General features: G+C 49.2%; 1 protein-coding gene across 5 annotated transcripts in view; it reads right to left on the bottom strand.

Annotated features, from left to right (window-relative positions):
* The window catches only part of ABRAXAS1 (abraxas 1, BRCA1 A complex subunit), a 124,873-nt gene that overhangs the window by 83,007 nt on the left and 20,625 nt on the right, over window positions 1–21,241 (bottom strand). For 4 of the 5 annotated variants that reach the window (XM_033963790.1, XM_033963762.1, XM_033963753.1 and 1 more), the window contains exon 2: window positions 9,591–9,681. In XM_033963790.1, coding sequence (XP_033819681.1) covers window positions 9,591–9,621 — 31 coding nt within the window. In that variant the 5' untranslated portion in view covers window positions 9,622–9,681. Of the gene's footprint in view, window positions 1–9,590; window positions 9,682–15,311; window positions 15,678–21,241 lie in introns of those variants that run through there. The other variant, XM_033963780.1, reaches the window with a different exon arrangement.

Here is a 21,241-nt window from a genome sequence, read left to right as displayed (position 1 = left end):
GAGTAGCAGGCTTCCTGGAAGCCTCCAAGACCTCCCTCACTGCTTGAGAGAACTGGTGAGGGGTTATGTTGAAAGGAACCAAGCTGTCAGGTGGAGAGACTGCAGATTGGGATGAAGCAGTGAACCTTGATGTTGAGTAAGCAGTGAAGGAAACACTGGAAGAAGTATTGGCTCCCTGCTGCTGAGTTGAAGTAGAAGGGAGAACCAAGGTTGTCTGGGCCACCGAGGAGCAATTAGGATCATGGTGGCATGGTCTGATCTCAACTTGACCAGAGTCTTTTGAATGAGAGGAAAGGGAGGAAACGCATATAGGAAGCGATTCCCCCACTCCAGTAGAAAGGCGTCTGCCTCGAGGCGGAGAGGAGTGTAGATCCTGGAGCAAAACTGAGGCAGTTTGAAGTTGTGGGGGGCTGCAAAGAGGTCTATCTGAGGCGTGCCCCACTGAGCGAAGATCTGATGAAGGGGTTTGGAATGGAGCGTCCATTCGTGAGGCTGGAGAAGCCGACTCAATTTGTCTGCCAAGACGTTGTCCTTCCCCTGAATGTAGACAGCTCTGAGGAAGGTGTTGTGGCGAACCGCCCAATCCCAGACTCGAAGAGCTTCCTGACAAAGAGGGGCCGAGCCCGTGCCCCCTTGTTTGTTGACATAATACATGGCGACCTGATTGTCTGTGCGAATAAGGACCACCATGTCGTGAAGTAGATGCTGAAAAGCTTGGAGAGCATTGAAGATGGCCCTGAGCTCCAGAAGATTGATTTGATGGAGTCGTTCCGCAGAGGTCCAGAACCCCTGAGTTCGTAGACCATCCAGGTGGGCCCCCCAGGCATAGTTCGATGAATCGGTCGTGAGAACTTTTTGATGGGGAAGAGAGTGAAACAGCAAACCTCTGGATAGATTCGAAGAGGTCATCCACCAGAGAAGAGACTGCCGTAGAGCAGGAGTGACGACAATGTAACGGGACAACGGGTCGGACACCTGAGTCCACTGAGATGCCAGGGTCCATTGAGGAATCCTGAGATGTAGTCTGGCAAAAGGCGTCACATGAACTGTAGATGCCATGTGGCCCAAGAGGACCATCATGTGTCTCGCCGAAATGGACGGGCGAGAAGACACCGACTGGCAGAGTAGAAGGAGAGCATCCAAGCGTTGAGGAGGAAGGAATGCTCGAAGTTGAATGGTATCCAGAACAGCCCCGATAAAGGGGAGAGACTGAGTGGGCTGAAGATGTGATTTGGGGAAGTTGATCTCGAAGCCCAGACTCTGCAGAAAAGAAATTGTAGTCAAGGTCGCCGAAATGACCTCTGGAGTCGACGGTGCCTTGATGAGCCAGTCGTCGAGGTATGGAAATACCTGGAGACCCATGTTCCGGAGTGCAGCGGCCACCACCACCAGACACTTTGTGAAGACTCTGGGAGACGAGGAAAGGCCGAATGGAAGCACTCAATACTGCAGATGTAGATGTCCCACCCGAAATCTGAGAAACTTGCGGGAGGCCGGATGTATCGGGATGTGAGTGTAGGCCTCCTTGAGATCCAGAGAGCATAACCAATCGTTCTGCTCGAGTAGGGGGTAGAGAGAGGCCAGGGTCAACATGTGGAACCGCTCCTTGACCAAAAACTTGTTGAGGACTCGAAGGTCCAAAATGGGACGCAGATCGCCCGTCTTCTTCGGAACCAAGAAATACCGGGAGTAGAACCCCTGGTTTTGCTGATCTACTGGCACCGGCTCGACGGCTCGAAGCCGAAGCAGAGCCTGCGCCTCCTGTAGAAGAAGGGCGGTCTGCATCGAGTTGGAAGGATACTCTCTTGGCGGGTGGTCCGGGGGGACCCGTTGGAAATGAAGAGAGTATCCCTCTCTTACGATGGTAAGGACCCAAAGGTCCGAGGTGATCGACTCCCATCGATGATAAAAATGGTGGAGTCGACCCCCGATGGGAAAAACAAGGGAAGACAGAACGTCGGTTATGCTCCCTGGAAGAGAGTCAAAAGGGCTGAGTGGCCTTGGGTGCAGCCGGCATCTGAGGCTTCTGCTGAGACTTCTGTGGAGGCTGCCTCTTCGCAGGCTGTCTCGCTAGGGGAGCCTGTCTTGGTTGATAACGCCTCTGGTAGATTTGAGGCGGCCTAGATGGACGAGACTGTTGAGGCTTAGGCTTAGGACGCAGAATGGATTGAAAAGACTTCTCGTGGTCCGACAGCTTTTTAGTGACAGTCTCGATAGACTCATCGAACAGATCCGCTCCCGCACAAGGCACATTAGCCAATCTGTCTTGGAGGTTCGGATCCATATCAATAGTGCGAAGCCAGGCCAGGCGACGCATGGCGACTGAACAGGCCGCAGCACGTGCCGAGAGCTCGAAGGCATCGTAGGAGGATTGCATCAGCTGCAGCCGCAACTGGGACAGGGTTGCCACCACCTCCTCAAACTGGAAACGAGCTTCAGCATCGATGAAAGGGACGAACTTGCGGAGGACCGGCAAGAAGAAATCCAAATAGGAAGAGAAGAAAAAATTGTAATTGAGCACTCGAGTCGCCATCATCGAATTTTGGTAAACTCGTCTACCAAACTTGTCCATCGTTCTCCCCTCCCTGCCCGGAGGCACAGAAGCGTAGACTTGGGAAGGGTGAGAACGCTTGAGAGAAGACTCGACCAGGAGAGACTGATGAGAAAGTTGAGCTCCCTCAAACCCCTTGTGGTGAACGATGCGGTATCGAGCATCCAGCTTACTGGGAACCGCAGGGATAGAATACGGTGTCTCAAAACAGCGCATGAAAGTCTGGTCCAGCAATTTATGCAAAGGAAGCCGGAGAGTCTCCGCCGGAGGGTGAGGCAAATGCATCGTATCCAAATACTCTTTAGAATATTTAGATCCAGTATCCAAAGTCACATCTAAGTCATCCGCCATCTGTTGGAGAAAAGATGAGAAAGACAATTGGTCCGCCAAGGCCGGCCGCCGAGACGGACTAGACGAAGTGGAAGCCTCCGGGTCTAGGGAGAGCTGAGACCGGCATGGAGAATAAGAGGTAGATGGTTCCTCATACTCTGGTCCCTCCGGTTGGGAAACATCGGGCGATGAGTATCCCAAACGTTGCACCTTTTTCTGTGGGGACACCTCCGAATGACGTGAGGAGTGTCGAGATGAGTGGCGAGAACGATGCCCCTCCCGGTGCCGGGATGGGGAGCGAGAACTTCTGTGCATCGCACGATCCCCCGAAGCCTCTAAGGAATGGATGGGGCTCGAAGCGGTGGATCGCAGAGGTGGCAAGGACGCGGACTCACGCAGCGCCACCCAAGTCTGGTATGGAGTGCGGAAGAACTCTTCCTGCGATGCAGTATGCCCAGGACTCCGAATATCAGGGACCGTCCCAGCGCCCTGTTGCCGTGGAGGAGTAATGGGCTCTAAGGGTGGCATATCCGGAAGGGAAGCCCTCCTGGAGGCATCCGCCGCCCTCCGTCGATCCCCCTCGTCGAGCAGCGAGATCGAACGGCGAGGGGGAGGGGGCGGACCGCCCTCAGGGACCGGTGCTCGGACTTCACCCTGAATGTTGGCGATAAGCCGGGGTCCCATAGTTTGCATAAGCTCGACAAACTGAGCTTCCAGCAGGGATCGAAGCGAAGCCGATATGGAGGGATCCGCACCGAAAGGGGGTCCTCCTGCACGGTCTTCGCGCTCCTTCGCGGCCAAGTGCTTCTGCTTAGTAGCTTTGGGCACCTTGATGACCACGGGAGGGACAGTGGAAGGCAGTACCTGAACCGAAGAGACAGAGGCAGGCGCCGCAGCGGAACTGGAAGCCGCAGCCGGTGTAAACGATGCTGGCTTCACGATGCTGGATGCGGGAGTCGTCGATGCAGGTTTCGAGCGGACCGGCGAAACCTCAGCAGCTGTGGAAGCAGACAGATCCTTGGCAGTCTCCATCTTGAACATCGACTCCCAAAGTAAGCAACGCCGCTTGAACGAGCGCGCAGTGAGCGTGGAACAAGGCCTGCACGATTTCGGAACGTGGTCCGGACCAAGACACTGGAGGCAGCGTCGATGCGGGTCCGTCAACGAAATCGCACGCTGGCACTTGCTGCACTTTTTAAAACCGGTGATTGGCCGTGACATAGGCCGGAAAATCGACGCTACAATGTCGAAAGAGGTAGGCCGCAGCCACGAGGCCGGGCCGGCCGAACCGCCGGAAGAAATAATTTTGAACTTTTTTTTTTTTTTTTTTTTAAAGAAAGCAAATTAAAGTTTAATTCAAAGAAATAAACCAAAACGCGGGTAAAGAAGGCAAAGAAAAACTGAAATTCAGTCAGCGCAGATTGAAGATAACTTCTCAGCTCCGCGGAAAGAAAAGAACTGAGGAGACACGCCCGGTACATCGGGCGGGAAGGCACTGGCGCATGCGCGGTGCGGGCATCTCGAAACTTCTGAGTTTCTTCAAGCAAGACATGCTTGCAAGATGTCCGTGTCGGGGCTCTGTCGGATGACATCACCCACTAGTGAGAATACCTGCCTGCTTGTCCTGGGATAACGGCTCTACATGTTCTCAGGCGCACCAAAGTTGGAAAGTCCTTCACACCTAAGTGTAGGTAGAGGCTGTAGCTGCGTTCTTAGACTTGAGAAGGCTGGCAAGGACCACAGCTGAATATTCTTTACGCTCTGATTTGCATTAAATAACCATGCCGTAAGAGCAAAGTGATCCAGATCTTCCATGCATATCAGACCCTGAGAAAGCAGATCTGCGTGCCACGGCCTGCAAGGTCAATCTGGAGCCACCAGAATGACTCTTCCTTGATAAGCCACAATGGCCTATCATGGGCCATGGAGGAAAGACATACAAAAGAAGGTCCTGTGACCACAGTTGGATTAGCGCAGGGGTTCTTAACCTGGGGACTATGGACCCTTAGGAGGATCCATGGTTGGGGTTCAGGGGTTCCATGAGGGTCAGATAAAAATTATCATTTATATTCACTATACAGCCCGGTACTGATGATTTTTCTCGCAGATAAAGAGAAGAGTAGATGTAGTAGTAGTAATGGTAGTAGAAAACGTAGTAGTAGTAGTAGATCTGTTTCAATTTGCACAAGAGGACTGTATTTCATAATCATAATGAGTGGCCATTACTTTTTGCATTAAAAAAAGTCTTTTTTATAGATTGTTTACTTTAAAGTTTAATAACACTTTGTGCATTTCATGTATGTATGAGACAATCAAATCTCGATAAATAAAGTACATTATATTCACTGCATGTAAAGTCGCGTTTTTCTGAATATTTCTGGGGAAGGGGGTCCATGGCTTTCATCAGATTTTTAAAGGGGTCCATGACTCAAAAAAGGATAAGAATCACTGGTCTAGAACATTTAGATCTTCACTTCCGGGCACAACTCTTCAACTGAAGAAACGGTCTATCTTCCTGTTTTTCGCTGTCACACTGAGGTCGAAGTGAGGACAATCCCAGCACTATACAATGATCTGACACGCTGTCGGAGACAGCATTCACTCGCCAGGATTCAAAGACACTCTGCTGAGAAAGTCTGTTTGAACACTGTCCACTCCTGCAACAAGCACCACTGAAAGTGCCTGAAAAAGACGCTCTCCCTAGCGGAAGAGTAGGCAGGCTTCCAGACCTAGAGATGCACTCTTTGTGCCTCCCAGGCGAATGCCATATGCCACAACTGTGGCATTGTTAGAGAAGACTCTGACTGCTTGTCCTTCTAGAGTCTTCTGCAACCACAGCAGACTCAAATGAATGGCCTGAAGTTCCAGCCGTATCAACTAGTTCCTCTGTGAGGGCGTCCAAATTCCTTGAATCGGTCAGCGGTTGCAATTGGCTCTCCAGCCCTGAAGACTAGCATCTGTTGTTACAATCACCCAGGAAGCCATCCGCAGAGGCAGGCTCCTGGAGAAACACTAAGGAAGAAGCTATCAGTTCATGCTACTCGAACCTCCAGCATCCAAGGTAGACCTGTCTGTAACGTGTCCGTCTGAGGAGACCAGCGTTAGAGCAACGCATGTTGGCGAGGACGTATGTGGGCTCTCAGCCAAGGTACTACATCTATTGTGGCAGCCATGGATCCCAGGACTTGAAAATAGTCCCACATCGACAGAGCAGAGAGGGCTTTGATCAGCCAGAAGTCCAGATAGGATTGCACTTGCAGACCCTTCTTGAGCAAGTAAACTGTTACCACAACCATCACTTAGGTGAAGGACAAAGAGCTGTCGCCAAGCCAAATGACAGAACTGAAAATCGAGAACGATTTTCCAGAACATGAAACCTGAGGAACCTCCTGTGATCTGGGAAAATAGAATATGCAAATAGGCTTCCGATAGATCTAGAGAGGCTAGGAATTTCTCTCGGGGCTACTGTCGCTATGACAGATCAAACTGCTTCCTTGCAGAAGCGCGGAACTCTGAGCACTGCATTCACATGAGGAAGGTCCAGCAAAGTTCTCCAATCGTTGGAGCCTTTCTTTAGCATGATAAAGTATAAGGCGTATCTGCCTGAACCCAAGTGTTCGAGCAGCACCGGCTCTATGGCCTGAATATTGAGCAACCTTCTCAGTGGCCAGAACCCTGGTTCACTTCTCTGGGTGCCCGACTGGAGAGTCCACAAACCAATCCGCCAGAGGTCAGGCAAATTCCAGCTTGTATCTGAACCGAATGATGTCTAGAACCCACCAGTCAGAACAAATCTGAACCCAGGCCTGCAGGAATACAGAAACCTTGCCCCTGATATGTAGAGAGGGACTTCCTGGCCAGATGCCATGGTGACTTTTTGTTCAGGAAGCGGAGGACTGGTTACGTCTGGATCCTGAGAACCTCTGCCTATATCCCTGAGAGAATCTGTGACTTGGAACTGGCATACTGTTTACAGCCATGAAAATTAGAGCGCCCTGAGCCTTTAAAGGTTCTGGGTATACTATCAGGCACGGTCTTGGGGCTAAGATCCACCACAGAATTCATGAGATTATGCAGGTCCTTAGTCACTAATAACTGCCCCTTAAAAGGTATCTGGCATTGTAGCTTTAGAGGTGAGATTGCCAGCCTATTATCTGATCCAGAGCATTCTACAAGCAGAAATGGAATAAGCTGACGCTTTACCCAGGACACAAAGAATGTCATATAGGGTGTCAAGCAATATATTCCACACCAGATAAAAGAAGTTGAGGAGGAGGCTCAATGCCTCACTCTCCAATGTGCTCAGTCTGGAAAGACAAGTGCGTGTGACAACGGACGCTAAGGCAGCGCCGACTTCCAAAGCCACTGCCTCAAAAGTCTCCCGAGAACAACATCCACTCAACGGTCCTGCATATCCCTGAGTACCACACAGCCTTCTCTTAGAAGGGAGATGCACTGAGTGACCTGGATAACCAAGGAATCGCCTTTAGGCTGACTAAAAAGCTGCTGACATTCCTGTGTCATAGAATACAACCAGGACATGGCTCTCACTACCCTGAGAGCCCCCTATGGAGAATTCCCCTGTTCAAAGATCAAGATTTTAATATCTGAACGCCAGGAAAAGGCTGAGGACTGAACTCTCATTCCACACATAAGAAAAGAGGAAGTAGAAGGGGCTTGATGAGTAACTAAATGCAACTCATGCAAAGGTTCCAAATGAAGACCTGGTAGGGCAACAGACTTACATAAGCACAGAACCATGGAATCGTACCCTGGCTCCAAAGCCAGAGCAGGATCTATAAAGCCAGCATACATTCCCAAGACCCCGACCATGGGAAGAGTATCCTCCAAAAATAAGGGATCTTCAAAATGGTCATCATGATCAGTGTCGCCTGGGGAGAGGTCTCCTTGGTCCTGAACAGTGGCAGACTGTGAAAAAGTGGTGCCCTGCGATGCAATGCCGCAAGGTGACAAGTCATAGGCACAGCAAGACTGTGCAGGAGAAGCACGGTTCTCATGAAAAGCATTCCTTAAAAATTTCAGAATGTCCGATAAATCCTCTGGACTGTAGTGCATGGAATCATCTTCTGATGACTTTAGCTTGCACTTTTTGGTCTGCGAGACATCCACTTCCTGTCAAATAGAACTGGCTGGATTTCCAGGCCCCGAAAATGGAAAAGGCTGCCCTAACAGGCTAGCCATCTTTTAGTCAGCTAAGCATAGGAGAGATTAAGGTAGCCGTTTCCTGTCTCCCTGGACCGTACCATGTGTCACAAAGATGCTCCTGAGGTGCCAAATTTGCACATGAAATTGGGGTAGCAGAGCCCAAGAACTCCATCCCAACCAGCTTTGAGGCAAAAATTGCAGTTTTGGAGTGCATGGAACTTTTGAAATAAAGATTGCTAAAAATCCAAGATAGCCACTGCTAAGAAATTTGCTGGCCCCACCAGGTTTACACTCCAGGCTTCTGAGGCCTTCCAAACTTCAAAGAGCTCAACTGAACCTGATGGACAGGCCATGAACCAGACTCAAGCCAGTGCTGCATAGGTTCTCCTGCTCTCTCAGGGTGCTGTAAACAGAGAAATCTTCTGCCTAAGAGGGACAGAAATTTCCCTTTGCTCCTTTTTTATTTCTTAAAGCTGAAGTAGCAGCTTAGACTTTTCAATACCTTTGGATCTTTAAACAAGGAAAAAAGCTAACCAAGCCAGATTAAAAATCTTTTTTTTTTTGCCTGGGAGCTGCAGAGAAGCCCATGGATTTTATGCCCAAAAAGGAGAGGTTGGGGAAGGGGACCTGTACTCTTCAAGAAAGGCTCCACAGGACAGAGCCAAAGCCTCATATAGTTACACTAAGAGCTAGGGAGCTAGATCAGGGACCAGCCTCAGCACAAACCACCACCTCCTGAAGACAGAGAAAAATACTGTACTGGATTGTTTTGGAGAGCACCATAGCTTATATCAGTGATGTCACTGACAGAATTCAGTTTTCTCTACCTCCACCTGCTGAAAGGAAGGGATAACATCCATGTGGAACTGGTTTGCTAAAATACATTTTACATGCTTTGCAGCTGTCTCAGAATGCAACTGCAAGACTAGTTGTCAATTTGGCTAGATATGAGCATATTATGCCTCTTCTTCAGAACTTACATTGGTTACCTATTCCTGCACAAATTGAATTTAAAAGGTTTTGTGTCTGCTTTACAAAGTGTTGACTAACAGCAATCCTCTTGTTTTGATTTCTTTGTTTCAAAAGTATCAGTTATCACGCTCTTTATATTCTGCTGATAAAATGTTACCGGAAGTAAAATCCTTTAAACTTCTTAAACTTTTGCTAAATCAACGATCAATGTTCTCAATCCAAGACGTTTATGAAATGCTTTGCTAGTGGAAGTTAGATTGCTTTCTGGGGTTTTGCAATTTAGAAAACTCTTGAAAACAGTCCTTTTTGAGCGTAGCTATCAGTAAATTTTATTTCTGCAATCTGCATTTATTATTTTTATTTTATTAGGTCTTGTCATATAATTTAGTGTATTAATGTGTATGTTTAATTGTACCTCAAACAGAGCTGGTGGACTTAGCGAACTATATGTTTTTAAAAATAAATAAATAAATAGATAGATAGATGAATACAGACATTTTAAGGGCAACAGAAAAGCATAGCCCATTTCACAATTGGCAAAACCATAATACAAAATAAACTAAGGACTCACCAATCGTATAAACCACTTCAACATCATCCATCTGAGAGTCAGTAATGCTGTTCTTCGCCTCACCTTTCACAGCTCCAAGGAGAAAACCTTCCTGAGAAAAGAGAAGGGAGAGATACTTTACAATTTTGTTTGTTAATTTCATTGTGTATGTTATGTTGTACTCCGTTTTGTTAAAAGCGGATTATAAATAAACATACAAAAAATAATACTAGCATTAAGAGGGGCAAGACATGCAGTCTAATGTAATGGAGATGCAATGGAAAAGCAAGCACCATTATTTAAAAACATCTTTCTATAATTAATCAAGGGGGAGTAATGTTTAGCAAGCAGCAGTCAGCATTTTCTTAAAATATTAGCCGTTGTCAACAAAATTATGCCCAGATATTCAATGTCTGGCCATGACTAGATTCCGGCATTAAATATATGGCTGTTTGGATGGCCAGCACTTTAACCAATTAAGTGCCAATATTCAGCCCATAAATCAGCACAAGATAGGACTGGCCGGTTAACTTAAGTGGTCATCTTACTTTACTGAGAGTAGAACATGACATGGGGAAAAAAAATCTGTCCCCCATCTCCGCCCCATTCCCACGATCTCGGTTCCTGCAAACCGTCTGATCCCATCCGCACAAGTCTTGAGTAGTTATGATTTATTAACGTATAAAAAGAAACAATATTCTGTAAACACCAAATAATACAGAGCAAGGATCAAAAAAAACCGTCTTCCCTCCCCTTCACAAATATCCCCTACATTATAGAAAAAACTGAACAAGCCAAATTATTACAAAATGCTACACAGAAAAATCATGCTAACAGAATATTGCAGTCACACATGACAGGAATAGGGTTAGGGGAGTGCAACTAGGGCAGCTGCCTCCTGGTCAGAGAGAGCCCTAAGCCAGCTGGAAGCTAATGAAGCACAGCCTGGGCTTTGCGGTCCCCAGCTATGTCTAACACCAGCTCTAGCAGGATACATATTTCAAATCTGATAAATTCTAATCACAAAATAAAATTATTTTTTTCTACCTTTTGTTGTCTCGTCATTTTATTCTTCAAATCATGTTGGTCTCAGGCACTGGTCTCTTTTCTTTTGCCTTCTCTTAAATCACTTGCCAGGGTCTCCTGACCATTTGACATTTCTTCTTTCTTCATGCTCACCATCCATCTTCTATCTTTGTGTATGTATTGCTCCCCATGTTCAGCATCTCCCTTCTCTGTATTCTAAAAGTCCCTTTCTAGTATTTCCCCTGTGCCCATCTCCCTGCCTTCATCTCACCATTCTATGATCTCCTCCCCCAGTGTACAGTATGATCACTCTATATCCCTATGCCCCTCCATCCAGCATTTTCTTTCTGCATTATTCTCCCCCATGTCTAGCCATCTTCTCTGTGTCCTTATACCCTCCCGTGTCTAGCATAACCCCTCTGTGTTCATATACCACCCCCATGCAGCATTCCCCTTTTTGTCCCTGTTCCTATGCTTCCATCCATGCCTACCATTTCTCCTCTTTTTCTACATTTCTCTGTGTCTAGCTTCTCCCCTCTCTTACACCAATGTGTCTTTCACACTTTCTTTCCTCCTTCCCTTCGCTATGTTCAATATTTCACTCACTCTTCCTTCATCCCCTTGATTCAGCGTTCCTCTTTCTCTTTCCTTCTTTCTCTTCCGCCCTGCTGTCCTGTACCATTCTCCCTTCCCTCTAGCCCCCTACCCATGGGTCCAACACCTCTATCCCCTCGTTTCAGTGCCCAGGTGTGGGTCTTGCACCTCTCCCTTCCCTCCAGCTTCACTCCACCCACATGGGCCTAGCACCTGTTTCCCTTCTCCTCAATCCCCAGACCAGATCCAGCAACTGTCTCCCTTCCCTTCAGCTCTAGCCAGTCCAGCAGCCCAAGCTTTGCTTTTTGTTCAAGAGCCGTGCCGTAAGAGCAAAGCGATCTGGATCCTCTATACATAATAGACCCCGAGACAGAAGGTCCAGAAGCACCAGAATCTGGGTGCAGCACGGGGTGCTGAGGGCTAGTTATGGCTGGATCCTGAAAACCTCTGCCTAGAACCTCTGGGAGAACCTCTGGGATGTGGAACTGGAATATTGTCGAGACTGCCAGGAGCCACGAAAATTAAGAGCGCCCTGAGCCTCTAGAGTTTCTAGATCTGCTGTCAGGCAAAGTCTTGGGATGACGGTCCACCATGCAGTTCATGAGATCACCCATTCCTTTACCGAATAATAACTGCCCTTTAAAAGGGAGTCTGCTGAGAGTAGCTTTAGAGGTGGAATCTCCAGCCCATTGCCCAATCCAGAGAATTCTGCGAACAGAAACAGAATAAGCCGATGCCTTACCCATGACACAAATGATGTCATAGAGAGCATCAGACACTTAATCAACTCCAGATAAAAGAAGCTGAAGAACCGGCTCATCACCTTCAGTCTCCAAAATATGTAGCCTGGAAAGGCAGACACTTGTTACAAAGGATGAGAATGAGGCTGCTTTGACTCCCAAAGTCAATACCTTGAAAAGTCTCTTGAGAACTACAACAACACAGCGGTCCTGTGTATCTTTGAGCACCACACCTCCCTCACTTAGCAGGGAGGTATGCTTAGTAACCTGTGCCATAAAAGAATCTACTTTAGATTGAGTAATCAGCTGCTTGTACTCCTGTGCCATAGGATACCGAAGAGACATGGCTCTCGCAACCTTGAAAGACCCCTCAGGAGAGACCCACTGCTTTGAGACTAAAGCAGACTGAACCCTCACTCCACTCTTAAGAGAGAAGTAAGTAGAAGGCACTGACTGGGAGTTCAAATTTAGTTCATGTAGACTCCGAAATGAGATCCTGCAGGGCCGAGGGCTTAAATAAGTGGAGAACCATGGGATCATCCCCAGGCTCCAATGCCATAATAGGACCCAATGCGCCAGTCTGTGGACCAGCCTCCCCCTATATGGGAGGCGCATCCGTGAACAGTAATGGTGCAATGAGAGACATATCATCATCATCTCCTAAGGACTGGATAGTGTTCTGTAAGGCCAAAACCCCCTGAGGGGCTGCACCCTGATGTGCCAAGTCTGAAGCACAGGAGGTCTGTGCTGTGGGAGAATGGCTCTCCTGAAAGGCTTTCCATATTAAATTAATGAATTCCAAGAAGAAAGCTGAACCAGGGAGCAAAGAGTCAGCCTGTGATGGCTCAAATTTGCATTTCTTGGGCTCTACAGTAGAGAATGACACGGTGAAAAAATTGGTCCCCGTCACCGCCCCGTCCCCGTCTCACCATCCCCGTCACCGCCCCGTCCCCGTCTCACCATCCCCGTCACCGCCCCGTCCCCGTCTCACCATCCTCTTCACCGCCCCGTCACCGCCACTGCCACCCCATTCACCGCCCCGTCACCGCCACTGCAATCCCATTCACTTTTCTTTATTTACGTATAAAGGAAACATTCTTTAAAACTTTAAAACTTAGTTAAATATTAGTTAATAACTATACAAAAACAAAACACGCAGAGAAAAAATTAATTAATATAAATTCCCTGACTTCCCTGCACTGTCCCCCCTTGAAGGTCTGTCCCCATCCTGAAAGCCTGATGCCCCCCCCCCGACGTCCGATACATCCCTCCCCCCGAAGGACCGCCGACTCCCCAACAATATCGGGCCAGGAGGGAGCCCAAATCCTCCTGGCCACGGCGACCCCCTAACCCCACCCCGCACTACATTACGGGCAGGAGGGATCCCAGGCCCTCCTGCCCTCGACGCAAACCCCCCTCCCCCCAACGACCGCCCCCCCCAGCTTCAAAATGATGCCTGAAGTTACCTTGGGGGTTCTGAGCACTATTAATTTTAATTTATTACAGCACTCCAGAAATATTTTTCTAATTGTTTTAACTTGGAAAAGCGAACCAGGATTGTCTTAATGAAAGGCTTATGTTCTGCACTGCAGCCCTCCTGCCCTCGACGCAAACCCCCCTCCCCCCAACGACCGCCCCCCCCAGCCGACCCGCGACCCCCCTGGCGACCCCCACGACCCCCCCCACCCCCCTTCCCCGTACCTTTGGTAGTTGGCCGGACAGACGGGAGCCAAAACCGCCTGTCCGGCAGGCAGCCAACGAAGGAATGAGGCCGGATTGGCCCATCCATCCTAAAGCTCCGCCTACTGGTGGGGCCTAAGGCGCATGGGCCAATCAGAATAGGCCCTGGAGCCTTAGGTCCCACCTGGGGGCGCGGCCTAAGGCACATGGTCGGGTTGGGCCCATGTGCCTCAGGCCGCGCCCCCAGGTGGGACCTAAGGCTCCAGGGCCTATTCTGATTGGCCCACGCGCCTTAGGCCCCACCAGTAGGCGGAGCTTTAGGATGGATGGGCCAATCCGACCTCATTCCTTCGTTGGCTGCCTGCCGGACAGGCGGGTTTGGCTCCCGTCTGTCCGGCCAACTACCAAAGGTACGGGGAAGGGGGGTGGGGGGGTCGTGGGGGTCGCCAGGGGGGTCGCGGGTCGGCTGGGGGGGCGGTCGGAGGTTCTTGGGGGGGGCGGTCGTTGGGGGGAGGGGGGTTTGCGTCGAGGGCAGGAGGGCCTGGGATCCCTCCTGCCCGTAATGTAGTGCGGGGTGGGGTTAGGGGGTCGCCGTGGCCAGGAGGGTTTGGGCTCCCTTCTGGCCCGATATTGTCGGGAAGTCGGCGGTCCTTCGGGGTGGGGGTGCGAGTGGTCCTGCCGGGGGGGGGGATGTATCGGACGTCGGGGAGTCGGCCGGGCAAGAGGGCTTGGGCTCCCTCTTGCTCCGATCGCGGGTGCGGGTGGGAGCGCGTGCGAGCGGTCGTTCGGGGTGGGGGTGCGAGCGGTCCTGCTGGGGGGGTGAATCGGGCGTCGGGCGGTAAATAGCGGTTCCTAGAAGGGGGTACATTGGCCCGCGGGGACAAACCTGTTCACCGTTTCCGCGGTCGGTGAATGGCCTTGTCCCCGTCACCGCAGCGACTGCTAGTTTTCTTCCCCGTTTTCGGCGGTGACCCGCGGCTTAAATGCGGTGGCCGCGGGTAAACCGTCACCGTGTCATTCTCTACTCTACAGCTTTTTATTCTTTCACGTGGGATGATCGATGTTTCCAAGACCCGAGAAGAGAAACTTCCACTTCAGCAGGCTAGCCGCCCTTTTCTCAAGCCGAAAATGCCCAGGAGAGGTTAAGTTCGAAACTCCCACTTCTCCTTCCTGTATAATGCAGAACGAGGCACAGACGCTCCTGAGGCAAACAATTTGCACAATCCTGGCATGGATTAGTGGTAAAAGAGCCCAAGGACTCCATCCCAAGTTTTGAGGCAAAAGGAATTAATTTAGAGTTGCAGGGAACTTTAGAAAAAAAGATTGCTAAAAAAATTCAAGGTGGCCTCTGTAAGATTTTGGCACCAAAAATTGCTAAAAAAAAAAAAAAAATATCCACTAAAACAAAGTGAAAAAACCCAGCAAATTTAGGATTTTTCAGGAGGGGGAACACAAGGGATCCTGCAGAAACCACCAAAAATTGCAATTTCAGCACCACCCCCCCACTCATAGACTAACAGCTTTATTCACTGTGACCTGTGCTGAAAATGTGCTACAGCCTGTATCAGCTCTGTACAGTAGCTAGAAGAGGAGAAGAAATCATTGTCTCAAGCTGAAAGTCCTTTCTACTGCTGTAACAAAATATAACCTTAAAAACCAGACATCCCCCCATCCCCAACTTGCCCTGTGGGCTGTGACAGACCTGCTCATAGACCAGATGCTGGAAAGAGGTGCTGCAGCCTGCCACAGATCCACTCAGAGTAGCTGGAATAGGAAAGGATCTATACCACCAGGAAAGCTGCCTCTTCTGACTCTTCAGCTTCCAATCAGGCCAGAGCCAGACTGAGCCTCAACCCTCAGGGTCAAGATCCAAACACCATGATGAGAGGAAAGTGCAGCCGACACTGTGTGCGCTCCAGAGAAACACAATTGGTGCCCATACAGCCTGCGTTAGCAGTCTTGATCAAGTCAAGGAGTGCGCAAACAGGAGGGGAAACCCCCAAGCTCCACAGTTCAAGCAGGCTGGCTAAGCAGGTCCCCGCAAGATCCATTTCTCAGCTGTAGACTGAAGTCTGTTCTTCTCATGCAGGCTAAACAGATACTGGAGCTAAACAGGAACAAAAAAAATCCCACAAAAAAATGAAAAAAATACTTGAAAAACAAAAAAGAAGACCGAGCAGATCAAAGTTGCTCCTGCAGGCTCGTTTGCAGAAGAAATAACTAACTAGTGCAAGCAGAGAGCAGGGAGAAGGAGATACTGAAAACAGTAATCAGTATCTCCTGCAACGGACTTGCAGGAACGGATGCAAGACCCTTGGTTCAGCATACCATTCCTATTGCATTGGAAAAATATGTTACCCTGAAACCCACACAGTATCTTTTTTAAAGGGCCAATGAAAGGATCGAGCAGGGCCTTGTGGATGCAAAAAGTTAATTAAGACATCATTGTGTTCTGAGGAGATTTCAGTTATATTTCCAATCCACAAATAATTGTCACATGCAAGCAACATATTGGTCAGGCTGCAGGCTGACAAGTTGAATAAATGGAGGAGGATTATCGGCTTTAGTGTCCATTTTGATGGGCCATTTACAAGAATATGTGCAAGCAGTGGATGTCATAACCTGAGTTAGCAAAGCAAGCCCAACAAGCACCATGCAATTTCATACCTCTAGCTCATTTACATATTATACAATAGGATGCAAAGATGCCCTTTTTTACCACTGCATGTGACTAATGCATGCATTTGAGACCTAACTTCTGGCCAAAGTAAAGCTGGGACAAATATGAAACATAATAGCTTTTGCAGCAAAAAAAAGATGCTCTTTTAAGTGATATAAAAAAATAAAATTATCAGACGACGTACAGTTGAGATTTTGTACCCAAAAAACAACCAAAATTTGTATAAAGCACTATCATTTTTTTGTGTATTTACGGCCCCATTTTTATCAAGCCACATAAGGGTATTTTATCGCCAGCCGCTGCAGTAAAAGCTCTGAGTATCATAGGAATTCTATGAGCGTTGGAGCTTTACCAGAGTGGCTGGCGATAAAAAACCTCAATGCGGCTAGATAAAAGGGAGCTTATATATTTGATTCCAATTGGCTGCGAAGCCTCTTAATGCAAATCCTATGTGCATGTCATGTGCCATGACTGCTGGTACAGTTATGATTTGAACCAAAATACAGGTCAGGATTCTGTAACCAGTGCATAAGTCGGTGGCCACCTTAAAAGTGGCTTTCTATCACCTGTCAATCATTCGAGTGCGCCGGTTACAGAATTGTGCCTATTCTGTCAAGATAGGTGGCTGAAAAGTAGGCCCAGAAAACCCTGGCTACATTTCAGCCGCTTATCTTTGCTGCTAGACTGCAGTAGCCGATCGCGGCAGGGAAATTCCTCCCTCCCCCATCAACTGCGCAGCAGCAGGGACTCCCCAAAGCCACAATTCTGCAACCAGCACCCAAGTTGGATTGCCTGTCAATCAGTTTAGGGCACCGGTTACAGAATCGCGGCTTCCGGAACCCCCTGCAACATCCCCAGCATGGGAGAGGCCTTAGGGATTTGGCCAATCAGAGTCTTAGGCCACTCCCAGAATGCACTGGGAAGGTGGCCTAAGACTCCAGTTGGCCCAGGTGCCTAAAGCCCCTCCTATGGGAGGGGCCTTTCCCTGGTGCATCCCAGGATGCACCGGGAAGGGGAAGGCCCGCCATTCTGAAGAGGCAGGCCTGCCAGCCAGAGGGAGTGGGCATCCCTCCAGCCGGCCTTCTTTTAAAAGGTACGAAGGGGTCCAGGTGGGTTTCGGGGAGTGGGATGCTAGGAAGGGTGCCAGCAGGAGGGGTTGGCCTTCCTTCCTGCCGGCTGACTTGCAGTGGGGTTCGGGAGTTCCTTGCCACGGCTGCTCAGCTGATCGCAACAAGAGAATTCCCCCATCTCCCATCAGCTGAGCGGCAGGGACTCCCCAAAGCTGTGATTCTGTTAACCAGTGCCCTAGGATGATTGAGAGGCAATCCGACTTGGGTGCCGGTTACAGAATCACAGCTTTGGGGAGTCCCTGCCGCTCAGCTGATGGGGGAGGGGGGAATTCCCCTGCTGCGATCGGCTGCTGTGGTTTAGCGGCAAAGATAGGTGGCTGAAATGCAGGCCAGGGTTTTCCAGGCCTACATTTCAGCTGCTTATCTTGGCATGAATCACAGCTGGTTTTGGCATTCTGCCGCCTAAAGCGGCTACCTAGCTGTGATTCCAGCGGCCATTTCAGCCACTTTTTATTTAGGCATCAGTAGGTGCTTCAACACTGACATTTCTGGGTTTTTTAAAATTTTATTGAAATCTGATGCAATTAAAAACATCTGATTTATACAGTTGTATACATAACAATACATTGATTCATTATATATCTTATTTCATGATAAATACTGAGAATTTTTAAATTATCTATGATATCTAATATATCTCAACCCTCCCATCCCACTCTCCTCCCCTACCCCAACCCCGGTGGAAGGATGTATGCAGGAGATTCATAAGATGTGGGAGAAAGATTATATATCAAAGATCAATGGGACTATCATTTTGGGAATTAATCCAAATTTCATATGCACACCAAATGGTGTTATAATTCTGTATCTGATTTCTCCGAAGAGCAGTTAATTTAGACATTTGTTGTATATATTGAACTTTGGCCAATAATACTCGTAACATTGGTAAATCTAATTGTTTCCAGGTAGATGCCAGGACAAGTCGACCTAATGTCATTATCAAATGTATCCATTTCTGATGTTTCAGAGGCAGGGCATCTGGCCCCTTATTCAACAGACAGCACTCCATGGTCTTAGGGATCAAAATACCTAGTACTGCCTCAATAAAGGAAATTACTTTATCCCAATAAATCTGTGCTTTAGTACAATACCACCAAATATGTTCAAAAGTACCTATTTCTGCACATCCTCTCCAACATTTATCCAATCCATTCCCATACATAGCTCGCAATCGTACTGGTGTGTAGTACGAACAAAAAAACATCTTATATCCATTCTCTTATCATATAGCACAGTTACTTACCGTAACAGGTGTTATCCAGGGACAGCAGGCAGATATTCTTAACACATGGGTGACGTCACCGACGGAGCCCTCGGTACGGACCTTTTAACTAGAAGTTTCTAGTTGGCCGCACCGCGCGTGCGCGAGTGCCTTCCCGCCCGACGGAGGAGTGCGTGGTCCCCAGTTAGGATAAGCCAGCTAAGAAGCCAACCCGGGGAGGTGGGTGGGACGTAAGAATATCTGCCTGCTGTCCCTGGATAACACCTGTTACGGTAAGTAACTGTGCTTTATCCCAGGACAAGCAGGCAGCATATTCTTAACACATGGGTGACCTCCAAGCTAACAAAGAGGGAGGGGGTATGGTTGGCCATTATGAAAATAAATTTTGTAACACAGATTGGCCGAAGTGTCCATCCCGTCTGGAGAACGCATCCAGACAGTAGTGAGTAGTGAACGTGTGAACTGAGGACCAAGTGGCTGCCTTGCAGATTTCCTCGATGGGCGTGGAACGGAGGAAAGCTACAGAAGCAGCCATAGCTCGGACTCTGTGGGACGTGACAGCTCCTTCCAGTGAGAGACCGGCCCGAGCATAGCAGAATGCAATACAGGCAGCAAGCCAATTTGAAAGTGTCCGTTTGGAGACAGGACGACCCAAACGGTTGGGATCGAAAGACAAAAATAGCCGAGGGGATGTTCGGTGAGCTCTGGTACGATCAAGGTAGTAAGCAAGGGCACGCTTACAATCCAGCGTGTGCAACGCCTGTTCCCCAGGATGCGAGTGAGGTTTAGGGAAGAAGACGGGCAACACAATGGACTGGTTGAGGTGAAAAGCCGAGACCACCTTGGGAAGGAATTTAGGGTGGGTACGCAGAACAACCTTGTCATGGTGAAAAACAGTGAACGGTGGGTCAGCAACCAGTGCATGCAGTTCGCTAACTCTCCTGGCAGAGGTGATGGCAATTAGGAAAAGCACCTTCCAGGTAAGAAGCCTGAGCGAAGTTGTGGCAAGAGGCTCAAACGGAGGTTTCATGAGTGCTGATAGAACCACATTCAGATCCCAGACGACAGGAGGAGGCTTGAGAGGCGGTTTGATATTGAAGAGACCTCTCATAAATCTGGAAACCAGAGGATGAGCCGTGAGGGGTTTTCCGAGAATAGGCTCATGAAACGCAGTGATGGCACTGAGGTGGACTCTGATGGAGGTAGACTTGAGGCCAGCATTGGACAGCGAGAGCAGATAATCCAATACAAGTTCCACCGCTAGAGAGGTGGGTTCATGATGATGCCGGAGACACCACGAGGAGAATCTGGTCCACTTCTGATGGTAACATTGGAGGGTGGCCAGTTTCCTGGAGGCGTCCAAAATGAGGCGGACAGGTTGAGATAGATTCTCTGGAGAGGTCAGCCCGAGAGAAACCAAGCTGTCAGGTGGAGTGAAGACAGATTGGGATGCAGTAGAGACTGATGCTGCTGTGTAAGTAGAGTAGGAAACACAGGAAGAGGAATGGGCTCCCTGGAGCTGAGTTGGAGCAGGAGGGAGAACCAGTGTTGACGAGGCCACCGAGGGGCGATGAGAATCATGGTGGCTTTGTCCTTGCGGAGCTTGGACAAGGTCCGCAACATCAGAGGAAGTGGAGGGAAGGCATACAGGAATCGATCCCTCCAATCGAGTAGGAATGCATCCGGGGCCAGACGGTGAGGAGAGAAGAGTCTGGAGCAGAATTGGGGCAGCTGATGATTGTGAGGTGCTGCAAAGAGGTCCACCTGCGGAGTGCCCCATCGAGCAAAGATGGAGAGTAGAGTCGGAGGGTCCAACGTCCACTCGTGAGGTTGAAGGATGCGGCTGAGATTGTCGGCCAGGGAGTTCTGTTCGCCCTGGATATAGACCGCCCTGAGGAAGAGATTGCGGTCCGTGGCCCAGGTCCAGATGCGTAGAGCCTCCAAACAAAGGGGGCGAGATCCGGTGCCGCCTTGCTTGTTTATGTAGTACATGGCGACTTGATTGTCTGTGCACAGGAGGAGAACCTGAGGGCAGAGAAGATGTTGGAAAGCCTTGAGGGCGTAGAACATGGCTCTGAGTTCCAGGAAATTGATGTGATGTCGACGCTCCTGTGGGGTCCAAAGTCCCTGGGTGCGTAGATCTCCTAGGTGAGCTCCCCACGCATAGGGGGATGCATCCGTGGTGATGGTCATAGAGTGAGGGGGCAGATGAAAGAGCAGACCCCTGGAAAGATTTGAGGAGTTCAACCACCATTGGAGAGATTGCTGAAGAGATGATGTCACAGAGATGGGATGAGAAAGAAGATCCGTAGTCTGTGACCATTGGTTGGCGAGAGTCCATTGAGGCGTGCGGAGGTGGAGACGTGCCAGAGGAAGGACATGTACTGTCGAGGCCATGTGTCCCAGGAGGACCATCATTTGTCGAGCAGGAATGGAGGAGTGTTGGAGCACCTGATGACAGAGGTGGAGCAGAGTCCACTGACGATCGGAGGGAAGAAAAGCCCTCATTAGAGTGGTGTCCAGAACAGCTCCGATGAATTGAAGTCGCTGGGTGGGAAGTAAGTGCGACTTGGGGTAGTTGATCTCGAACCCCAGGAGGT

The sequence above is a fragment of the Geotrypetes seraphini genome, chromosome 1 (genome assembly GCF_902459505.1).
Source record: "Geotrypetes seraphini chromosome 1, aGeoSer1.1, whole genome shotgun sequence".
Lineage (NCBI taxonomy): Eukaryota > Metazoa > Chordata > Amphibia > Gymnophiona > Dermophiidae > Geotrypetes > Geotrypetes seraphini.
The sequence above is the reverse complement of the archived record's forward strand: the minus strand, read 5'-3'. Positions and strand labels throughout refer to the sequence as shown.